Genomic DNA, 10,916 nt, shown 5'->3' with positions numbered 1-10,916 from the left:
GGGTTGGGTGCCATAGCACAGGGACCTGCTGAGGTGGGCAGGGCTTCTCGCCCCCAGCCCCCCAGCTGCCTGGCCAGGTCGGGTCAGGGGGCTAAGGCTTCCTGCAGCCCCCTCCCCGAGCTGATCAAAGGGCTGTGTCCTAGGAGGACGTGGAGGTCTCAGCTCCCCATCTTGCCTGGCCTGGGGCCTCAGGATGGAGACCGTGGATGCCAGTGACAGACATGAAGCCCACCTGCTCACGGGTACAACCCTGTGCAGCCAGCACCCTAGAAGATGCTCGTCCCCCGATCTGCCCGTTCCCAGCCACAAGTGACCGATCCACACTGAGGTTTTGGATTTTTCGTATCTGTCTGGTTTCCTTAGCTGAGCACGTTTCCAAGGCTCCACCGCATGGACGTTAATATTGTCCAGCAGTAAGAATGCTCCTTTCACGGAAGCTACAGCTTACCGCGAAAAACACCACAGATGTTCACGCACTGTTTTTGTGGAGTTGTAGGTCTTTCTTGGATAAACCTCAGGGTCCATTTTAAACACCCCGGGAATGTGGGGAACCCCCGGGGGCACAGGCACCCGCACCCACCCAGTGGCCACCCCAGTGCCCTGGACCTGGCATACCCAGGACCAGCCAGTGGGGCAGACTCAGAAAGCATCAGCGACCAGGGAGCAGGGCTGTGGAGGGGCCCCTGCAGAGCCCGCCTGGGTCTTGGTCTGCACAGTCAGAAGGCGTCATCATTTGAAAAAAGCTTTTTGTCCAGAGACGTCCATGACTCCGTGATGTGGCGACTGCAAACACGGGATGAACGATGGGGCTGCCCAGGCCCCATGTGTGCACAGAGCAGGCCAGCAGGTGGCAGGGGCCCTGATGCCGGGAGATGCCGGACAGAAAGGAGCACGTGGGAGCATCGCCTCCGACTCGGGCGCCCTGCTTCCTCCTCCTTTGTTCTGAGGGATTGGATGCGGCAGAGCTAGTCAGGCTGAGACAAGGATGGTGACACACACGGGGCCAGAGCGGCTCCAGGAGGCCCCAGCCAAGGGCCACAGGCCAGGACAGGTGCCCTGGGGAAGCTGGAGAGCCACCAGGCTGCACTGGGACTCGGCTGGCTGGACAGCCACCTGGCATCCCCAGGACTGTCCGCCGCCCCTGCCAACCCAGCCCAGACAGCCCCACTCAAGGCCTCCTTCCAAGTGGAACTCGGCTCCATCAGGTCCACCTTGAAACAGGCAGAGCAGCTGCAAAACCAGGCTCGGCCGTCAGGACCCGAGGCCACCTGGGCAGGGCCGTGTGTTGTATCCACAATTAAGAGTGTTTCTCAACGTCAGAAGGGACGTGGTGACACTGCCACATCCACCCCAAGGTCCATCCTGGCCTTAACACGGGGTCGCCATCACATTTGAAACTGTGCACTGGGCAAGGGTTAGGGTGAGAGCAGGTCCTTCAGCAGCAGCCAGCGGGCCCCTCCCCACCCAGCCCCCAGCAACGCCCAAAGCCCTGGGGAGACCCCAGGGAGGCCTGGGAGGAGCCTCGGCACAGAAGCGGGACCCTGGGATCCCAGCCGGCAGCCACCCAGCTTCCAGGAAGGCTCAGCCTCTGCCCCCCTGCCCCCCCCCCCCCCCCCCCCGCCACCAGGGTGAACAGGGACGGGCAGAGGAGCCAAGACCCCAGCCCGGACCCCACAGCCGACCCTCTGCGGGGCACTCAGAATGCTCCAGGGCCACCCGGCCGCCAGCGGGCCCTCGGCACTCCCCACCCCTCCCTGAGGAGACTCTGCAGGGTGGGGGGGCTCAGCCCCTCCCCCAGAGCCTTCACCCCTCAGGGAGGATCCTCAGAGCCCCCAGCAAGCCAGGATGGGGTGTCGTGCAGACGGGGTTCCCGGAAGCCTGAGAGTCCAGCTGCCTCTGGGGACACCCGGGACATCTGGAGGTGGTGGCATCCGCTGGCGGGCTCAGTTCGGGGCCACCTCACTTCCTGCGGGACGGAGGCCAGGTCAAGGCAAAGGGGCCAGTCACAAGCCAGCGTCCCACCGCCACCCAGGCCAAGGCCCCTCACCGGCTGCCGCAGAGGAAGAGCAGGTTCTGCACAGCCGGGACGGTGGAGCTGGCGTTCTGGCCAGTGACCAGGTGGCGGTCCAGCACCACGTGCACGGCGTCAGGCTCGCTGGCTGCAGGAGACCCCCGGGGGCCCAGGCCTCAGGCCACGTGCTGGGCCAGCTCCCGAGACCCTCCCGCACCTGCCCTCCCGGGCCGGGGACTCGTGGTCAAGGGCTGGCCCCCGAGGTCCTTTGGACACTCAGCCCCTGCAGGCGGGCCTGGCCAGGGCCCCCACTCACCACTGAAGCAGGCCCCCGCGTCCTTCACGAAGTCCTCCACGACCAGGGGCAGGTGGGCGAAGCCGGGCGCCCGGACGAGCTCGTACACGGAAGGCTGCGGGGAAAGAGCACCCAGGCTCAGGGGGCCACGCCCGCCACGTGGGGGCTGCTGAGGGTGGAGGGGCCCGCATCAGGGGTCGGGGCTGAGGCTCTCCCGCCGTGGGGTGGCCTGAGGTGACAAGGCCACCGTAGGGCGGGAGCTGCCTGTCACCACCTCGCCCAGCATCGGGGCACACGGGTGACCAGAATGAGCCAGGCAGGTGACCTCAGGGCGGAGCCCTTCAACGAGCAGAAGGGCTGGGGGTCGAGCACAGAGCCACGCGAGGGGTGGCGACCGAGGTCCCCCAGAGAGGAGAGCCCCTGGCCCTCTCCTCCTGTCCTCTCCCAGCCACCGGCCAGGCCGGCCCCGTGCAGCCCCCACACCTAGGCCTCAGTCCTCGCCCGGCAGATCCCCCCAGACCTGCCCCAGGACGCGGACTCTGGCTCCACGTCCAGCCAGGCCCTCTGCCCAAGTGGCGGCACCGCTTCCTGGACCCGAAAGGAGCGACATACTCAACAGGCATGAAACAAGGCCCCGAAGGGCCCCTGCTCCCCACCCCTGCCCCACGCTGGTAACCAAGAGCCCCAGCTGGGCAATGACTGCTGCCCCCACCGGAGGGGACCCTGGGCCCCCCAGCGGGCCCCCAGCCAGTCCCCCTGCTCTCGGATGCATGTGCACATCTTCCAGCCCAGCACCCCTGCAGCACTCACCCCCGTGACGCTGTAGCCTTGGAACACCCAGGACCTGTCCTCATTGGTGGCACAGCAGAGGGCGGCAACGCCGTGGCCCACAGCACAGATGGGCTCTGGAAGCAGGGCCAAGGCCAGAGTGAGGCACTGGAAGCCGCCCAGGCCCCTGCCAACATTTCCACTTCCCTGGCTCCCCTCCCCAGATACAACTCAGAACTAGGATTTGTTTAGAACCCAGATCCCCTCAAGTCGTTCCCGTGGCCAAGAAACAGGTACAACAAGGAGGAAGTCGGGTGCCAGGCCACCTGTCACACCGGAGCGCCACCACCCTCTGCCCCGCAGAACCACCCGCCTGGCTCCAGGCCCCGACCTGGCCTCTAGGCACCGCGGGGCAGCCCGCCTGGGAGACCCCCCCTCTGAATGCGGCGGGGGGAGGCTCCCGGCCCTCCTCTTGCCCCGCAGGCCCCTGGCTCCGAGGCTCCCTCTCAGGGCAGCCTGGCATGAGTGCGTTCCCACGGCTGAGGCGGCCCAGACAATCACTGCCTGGGGACAGGAGGCCCCGTTCCCACCAGCAGAGGACACGCCCTAACGAGCGTCCCAGCCCCATCGCAGCCACTGGCCCATCACCGCCAATGCCAGGCCAGGGCAGCGCGCCATGTCTCCACAGAACAGAAGTCCTGCCAGCCTTCGAGCCCAAACCCCACCGGGAACAAAGCCAGCATCCTGCCTGCCCATCTGCGGGGGGTAAGCATCCCCAGCCATGAGCCCCCGAGGGAGCCAGGCAGAGGGACCACAAGGGCAGCGGCCTGATGGGCACAAAGTCGGGGAAGGGGGGATGGGGAAGGGAATGCCCCCCCGAATGTGTGTGTGTGTGTGTGTGTGTGTGTGTGTGTGTGTGTGTGTACACATGCCGTCTAAACTTGTCCGCTCACTGGTCAGAATCATGGCTCTTCACACCTACCCTATCTGGCTCCTGAAATGACCGGGCATCTCCAGCAACAAAACCTGAACCCCGCAGTCCATGGCCATCACCTCCCACGCCCCTCACTGGGCATCTCCCCGCCTCTCCTCCCTGTTGGTGGAGCCCCATTTCCCACGAATCTGCATACACACCCCAACCCCAGTCCTGGGGGCCACCTACTGCTGTCGGAGTGGAAGTGCTGCAGGATACGAGCCAGGGACCCGCTGCTGGCCAGGTCAGCCAGGGCCCCAGGACAGCTGGGAATCAGGAGGGCGTGGTACCGGGCACCTGGCGGGAGACCACAGCCCAGTCAGTCACAGACAGCGAGGTCGCCAGCTGGGACCAGGCCCTACACGGCCACCAGCCCAGCTCCTCTCTGCTCCTGCCAGCCACTGTGTCACAAGGATTGTGTCACTTACCCCCACGTGGGCTAGGGCTCCCGAGGCTCACAAACCACCTCTGTGTGCCTGCCAACTCCCTCCCCCAGACCGCGCTGGAGAACTCTGGCCACAGGACGCAGGACTGGACACGGCCCCGGATGGCCACAGTGCTTCGTGACAAGCCCCTGGATGCTCCAGGAACAGAGTGAGCGAGCACTTTGGGGCCATGACCCCAGCTGGAACCACCCCCCACCCAGACCCCCCAGGCCCCGCACCGTCGATGGACTCGAGCTTGGCGGGGCTGGCGTAGGCCTTGAGGCGGAAGTCCTGCACCCAGCGCGCGTTGCTCTCGTTCACGTCCACGAAGTCCATGGTCTTCCCCTGCAGGAGCCCAGCATGAGACGCCCCCGCTATTGGCTCAAGAAAATGCTGACAAGGGCTGGGACTGACAGCAGTGCCTCGGGACAAAGGCACCCGACCACCCAGCCCCTCGGCAAGCCTCGCCACACCCAACCCCCTCCTGCCCCTGAGTGGCCTCAGTCTCCTGCCTATGAAGTGGAAGCAAGTGTCCCACCCACCTCAGGGGTAACCCTTGGTGCAGTGAGAAACACCTGATGGGTCACTTCTGTGACCCTGAGTTCCACACCATCGAGGGCCGAGAAGTCCTCCCAATGGTAGGTCTGTGCCACCCTCACTCACACGTGACCAAAGGTCTCAGAAAATGGGGAACAGAACTAGCTGGTGCCACCGGGGTCCCGGGCCCTCAGCCCAAGCTGGCTCCCGGCTCCTCCCAGGGGGTGGAACACTGTCCTGGAGAAGAGGGTGGCTGGACTTACCCCGGGGGTGGCCACCTGCAGATTGAAGGCGGCGCTGGCCAGTGTGAAGCAGTGGAGGAAGGACTGGGCTGACACGCCTGCGAGGAGATGCAGCCCGGTGGGTGCAGGGCTCCTCCCGGCCCCGGACCACCCTGGGGAGCAGCCCCACACCCCATCTCACCCCGGGGCCCACCCCTCCCGTGGCTGAGGTAGCAGCCCTAGCCCCCTTGGCCCCCCCGAGGGGAGCTGTCTCCCCAGCCTGACCACTAAAGGCCTTTCCAGAAGGCAAACCCGTGCATGAGGTTCCCTGACACTCTGCTTGTCTACACACCGAACCACAGGGGCTGAGCACCAGCCCCACCCCCGATCGCAGCCACAGAGGAGCGGCAGTGAGCGAGGCCTGTGGCCGTGGAGGTGGGCCGCAGCACGTGTCAGCAGGAAGCGCGGTGCACAGGCCGGGGAGACGCTGGCTCCTTTCCTCACCGAGCTCGCGGATCCCGCCTACCGCCCGGGCCCCGGGGCTGCGTGCAGCCTCTTCTGTGCCTGCCCAGTCCGAAGGCTCCCGGCCGCTGGGAGCTGAGGCCCCCCCCACCAGAGACGCCTGCTTCTAAAGGGACTCGATCTGCGTCCCTCCACCTTTATTTAGTCGAGGGACCCAATCCCGAAACCTCGCCTCCACCTTTATTCACTCTTACAAATTAATACACGTTCATCGTAAAGAGTCCACAGATTGGGCAAAGACGGTCTCCCCAGTTCTGCCCAGTTCCTCCAGCCCTCCCACCCCCACCTGCTCCACCCCAGGGTCCCCTGAAGGGACTCTGGAGGGCCCGCTCGTCCTGCCCACGGAGCGCAGGAGCCTTGTGAGAGCCGTGCCCCCCACCCCATGTCCTCAACATCCCTTCCCCGTGGCACAGCCAAGCCAGTGCGACCCCTCCTCACCCTTACTGCACTCCGACCAGCCACCTACGTCTTCAGGACTGAACCCCACTCTCGATGGCTCACCCTTGAACTCCCCATGCGGGGGGGGGCGTCCCTCAGTTCCTCCATCCCTCATTCTGGGGACAGCTCAGGGGCCCTGGGGCTCAGCACACTGTGATCCCATGACCCGCAGTCCTCACTCCCTCGCCCACTTGGGCAGCTACAGAAGTCAAGGCGGCAACAGACTCCAGAGCCGGACCCTGGGTCCCAACCCTGGTTCTCCACCTCCCGCCATTCGACCTTGGGCTCATCACTCCTCTGCGATGCAGGCAGCAAGGGGAGCACCCAGGAAGTGCGCCAGCCACCCTCACCGGCTCGTTCCTCCCCTGCTGCCCCTGAGCACCCGGGGGCCTTGAGCGAGAACCGGGCCCCACCAGCCACGGCGCCCGCGAGCCCACCGGACTCGTCCCTTCCCCACCCTCGTCCTCCGGGCCGTGTGCCGGGCCGGCGGGCAGCGGGGAGGGTGCGGGGAGGAGACACCACTGCCCTCGCCGCCCCGCCTCCCCGGCTCCCCCAGAGCGGCGGCCAGGCGGACTGACCAGACCCGCGGCGGGCCGCCATCCCCGGTCCTCGTCTCCACAGAACCCCGGCCCGGGCGGAAGCACTCGCGGCGGACGGCCCCCGGCCCCGCCCGCCCCGCCCTCTCGAGCCTCACCTTCGGCGGCGCCGCTGGCCACGAGGAGGCAGGCCGGCCGGCTCGGGAGCCGCTCGGACGCCATGGGCCCGGCCACGGCCTGTGCGGCCTGCGCGTGCGCGGAGCGTGCCAGGGGCAAGGTCAAGGGCCGCGGCGGCCTGGGGGCTGGGCTGAGCCGCGCCGGGCGCATGCGCCATCCCGCCTCCCGCCCCGCCTCTCCCTCCCAGCCCTGGTCCGGGTCGGAGTCCAGGTCAAGGTCCGCCCGGGCCAGCCCTCCGACGCCGTCCGCCTCGTGGCCCAGGCGGGCCCGCAGAGAGGTCTGAGCTTGGGCGCGGGGCCGCAGGAGAGGCCTCCGAGGGTCTTCTCGGGCCAGATCCCTCAGCAGCCCTGAGCAGACCCCCTGGCCCGACTCCTAACCGCCGTCAGGAGCACAGTTCATTCCCCTTCCCAAGCCCGGTCCAGGGCCGAGCAGGCCAGCCTGCGAGGGTGCGGGTCCCACGTGGCATGTGGAGTTGGGAGGGGCATCCTGCACAGAGGCAGCGGCGGTGGCATGGGGCCTCACGAGCCAGAAGCCTCGTTCTGGGTCTGGCAGTGGCCTGCCTCTCCGTGTCTGCCCCCGGGTCCAGTGCGGAGGACACACACAAGATGACCTGTCATGGTGACTGGGGTGCCCCCCAGGTGGGGTTGCAGTCTCTCTGCCCCTTCCTGAGTGGGTTCCCATCCCAGGGGGCGGCCCCTGTCCCTCACACCCCACCCCCTGCGGTTGAGGTGGGGCCTGTTACTCAGGCCTGGCCTCAGGGCCCACATCTGGGCCAGGTGGCCGTGCACACCTGGGGGTGATGGCGGCTGCTGCAGGGGAGCGACTGGCAGGTGACTCCTCCTCTCGGAGCAGATGCAGGAGGGCCTGGGGACCCTGCAGCAGCCCAGGCCTGGTGACTGTCTCCTGGGAAGGATCTAGACCTGAGAGGTTGGGACTCCCCCTTCAGAGCCCCCACCCGTCCTGCTGAGCCTCATCCCACAGCTCTTGCCCTGGGTCACACCTGAGGTGTAGGCTCACCCACCTCCCCCCGCCCCCCCCCCCCCCCCCCGCATCATCTACATGCTATTCAGGTACCTCCTTGTCCAATAGCGAGTGCCTGGGTGGGGCAGGTGAAGGTGGGGGAGGCCTGGGGGCTGGGCACAGGGGCTCTGCTGTTGGGGGTTGTGACACCCTTGAACCTGGGCTCTTGTACTTGTTTGGGACCCTGAGGCACAAGGTACGTGGTGATCACAAGGTCCTGTTGTCCTGCACCAGCATTTCATTCCTGTCTCTGGAACTTGCTCACCCTGGAAGCCAAGGCTGGGTGAGGGGGGGGCCATTCCTGGGGGGCTTGCTGACCAGTGCTTCAGGTCACCCCTGCTTTTGCTCCCCTGGCAACTTCCTCTTTTCAGAGCACGCCTGAGCCTTTCCCTGGGGGCCTTTGCACTTCCTATTCCTACCTCTGGAATGCTGGAGTGCCTCTCTGCCCATCAAACTCCTAACCATCCGTCAAAGCCCATGGGCACTAAGGCACTGTCTACCCAGTTCTCCCGTTCTGAGAACACCCCATGCAAGGACTGCCCTGAGTGCCCCTTTGTTAGCTCAGCCTGACTGCCCAGTGGGCCTCCCATACAAGGACTTGGGATTGGGGCTCTCTCAGGGTGGGTGTGTCACGGGCAGGCCAGCTACCCAGGCAGCGGGCAGAGTGGCCCTTGTCCCAGGCCCAGGATGCATCCCTCTTCCCAGCAGGGCTAAGACCCCTCAGTTCCAGGTTCTCTTTTGGCCGAGGCTGGGCAGGGTGGATCCAGAGACTTAGACCTCAAGCACCTGTGGGTTATGCAGACCCTGCACCAGCCCCTAAAGTCTGGGGCGGCTGAGGCCAGGGCAGCGGGCTGGGCACAGGGTCCCTCTGCCTCGGGTGGGACTTCCGCAGTACTGTTGAGAGGACAGATCAGCTGGTTCCACTGTCTGACCCCAGGCTGCCAGGGCCTGGCTGGAGGACATCAGGCAGTTGGACAGGCAGTGGCGATCTGTGGCCTGGAGTGGGATGATGTGACAGGGAGGCGGGTTCTGTCTCAAGCTGGCCCATCCCAATGCCCAGGACATCAGGACAGGAAGCAGCGGTCACCTGGGAGGATCCAGAGGAGGGTCTGCATGGGGTTCCCCTCAGACACACCTCCGGGTACCACTGGGCTGAAGGCGGGGCTGACTTACACCCAGGCTTTTTGTTCCCATGTGCCGGGGTGGATCCCAGGGACGTTCCCTCAGCGCCCTCTGCAACACGCAGGCGTGCACTTCTCTCCCGCCAGGACAGGTGCCTGACGCCGGGGCCGGGGGGCGGGGGCCGTGGCACGTGGAGGTGGTGCGGCTTTCGCTCTGCTCAGCAGCCCTCGGACAGCCAGCACCAGCTCCGGGGGCCGAAGGCACCAGACGGGAAGCCCAGGCACGGCGGGACCAGTCTCTGGGGCGCAGGGAGTCTCTGCCTGCCCGGCCCTGGGACCTCCCTGAGGTCAGGGAGCCTCGGGGCCAGGGGTGCGCTAAAGGCCCAGGAATCAGAGAGGCCCGATGCAGCAGCCAGTGGGAGGGTCCGCAGCAGCGAGCCGCCCGCACCTCTGCCCTCCCCAGGCCTCGGTTGTTCTGCCCTGCTGGAGGAAGAGCATTTCCAGAGGCCCCTACCTGGCCATGCCCATGTCTGCGGAGGGCAGGATCCTGAGGCATTGGCATCCCCACCTCCGGGCACACCGAGGATGCGTGCCATGGTGGGGTCCCCAAAGGGAAGTTACTCTCGGGAGAGGAGAGGGTGCTAGAGAGGAAAGCAAACTGGACCCCTACACCTTTTGCGTCCCTATACGGTGACCCCACGTGTGACACAGCTTATCCTAGCAGCCCCTCCCTCAGTGCCCAGCCCACCGGGGCCTCCGTCCCTGGAGACGCTGCTGCCATCTGAGTTCTCCTGGTTTTCAGGTGTCCTTGTAAGTTCGAGTGGGATTTACAGTGTGTACTCTTTATACACTAAATACTTTTTATAGCTGGTATTTTGTTTAGATCTTAAAAGTAGTTCTGGGATTTCCCTGGTGGTCCAGTGGTTAAGCATCTGCCTTCCAATGCAGGGGATTCGGGTTCGATCCCTCGTCAGGGAACTAAGATCCCACGTGCCGCGGGGCAACTAAGCCCGCACATCACAACCACCGAGCCCGTGGCCTCTGGAGCCTGCACGCTGCAACTAAGACCTGATGCAGCCAAATAAACAAACAAATAAATAAACAAATATAAAAGCAGTTCTGTAACAAAAGTAACTTAAGTTAGCCTGGGCATCCCCAAGAGGTTGTTTTTGTTTGTTTGTTTGTTTTGTTTTGTTTTTCTCATTTTGGAAGCATGCCTACATTCCTCAAGCTTAGCGATGCTATGAACAAGAAGCTGAGCCTCAGAAGAAACAGGAGATGGTTACAAAGTGATATCACAAAGCTACAGTGCGGCCTTGTGGCAGGTGCAGGCAGACCCAGGCTCAGGATAGGCCCTGGCTGTGTGGGAAGTGACAGCCGGAGACAGTCACCGTGGGGCTAGGGGGACCGTCCACTGCCTGTTGCTGGCTCATCACACCTGCTGGGGAGAAAGAAAGACCACAAGCTCTCCAGCTTACTCCACACAAAACCTAAGGTCCAGATGCATTAAAGGCCTAAACGTGAGTAAATGCCAAGAGTATTAGACTACAGCAAGGGAGAACATCCTTCTAACCGAGATTCCAAAAGCTTGCATGGTAAAGACAGCAACAGTTCCGTGTGGTAAACTGAGATTTTGGAACTTCTAGATGCAGGAAACAGAGTGAGGTGTAAGCCAGCCACTGAATGCAGGTACTGCCATTTGATGAAGGCTTGCAGTATAAAACACATGAAGAGGACTTCCCTGGTGGCGCAGTGGTTAAGAATCCGCCTGCCAATGCAGGGGACACGGGTTCGAGCCCTGGTCCGGAAAGATCCCACATGTCACAGAGCAGCTAAGCCCGTGAGCCACAACTACTGAATCTGAGAGCCACA

The 10,916-nt window shown here is 64.5% G+C and overlaps 1 protein-coding gene across 3 annotated transcripts; it reads right to left on the bottom strand.

The window, feature by feature from the left end:
* Positions 1–1,894: 1,894 nt before the first annotated feature.
* Positions 1,895–6,949, bottom strand: GATD1 (glutamine amidotransferase class 1 domain containing 1). Of its 3 annotated transcripts, XM_065882123.1 has the most exons (8): positions 6,885–6,949; positions 5,273–5,349; positions 4,712–4,817; positions 4,237–4,344; positions 3,117–3,211; positions 2,328–2,421; positions 2,048–2,159; positions 1,895–1,966 (listed from the first exon to the last, which is right to left on the bottom strand). In XM_065882123.1, the coding sequence occupies exons 1-8, from the start codon at positions 6,946–6,948 to the stop codon at positions 1,960–1,962; spliced, it is 663 nt and encodes a 220-aa protein (XP_065738195.1). In that variant the 5' UTR covers position 6,949; the 3' UTR covers positions 1,895–1,959. The 3 variants fall into 3 exon arrangements, with proteins under 3 accessions (XP_065738195.1, XP_065738196.1, XP_065738197.1); XM_065882124.1 differs by lacking the exon at positions 1,895–1,966 and having other exon boundaries at positions 2,044–2,159; positions 6,885–6,948; XM_065882125.1 differs by lacking the exons at positions 1,895–1,966; positions 4,237–4,344 and having other exon boundaries at positions 2,044–2,159; positions 6,885–6,948.
* Positions 6,950–10,916: the final 3,967 nt, after the last annotated feature.

This window comes from Phocoena phocoena, chromosome 8 (genome assembly GCF_963924675.1).
Source record: "Phocoena phocoena chromosome 8, mPhoPho1.1, whole genome shotgun sequence".
Taxonomy (NCBI): Eukaryota; Metazoa; Chordata; class Mammalia; order Artiodactyla; family Phocoenidae; genus Phocoena; species Phocoena phocoena.
The sequence above is the reverse complement of the archived record's forward strand: the minus strand, read 5'-3'. Positions and strand labels throughout refer to the sequence as shown.

Bases quoted from the DNA above. Each gene is read 5' to 3' on its own strand.
- GATD1 (XM_065882123.1), bottom strand. From the start codon at position 6,948: ATGGCGTCCGAGCGGCTCCCGAGCCGGCCGGCCTGCCTCCTCGTGGCC. The intron at 5,350-6,884 runs GTGAGGCTCGAG...ATCTCCTCGCAG, and splicing joins GGCCAGCGGCGCCGCCGAAG to GCGTGTCAGCCCAGTCCTTC. The intron at 4,818-5,272 runs GTAAGTCCAGCC...GGGCTCCTGCAG, and splicing joins TGCAGGTGGCCACCCCCGGG to GGGAAGACCATGGACTTCGT.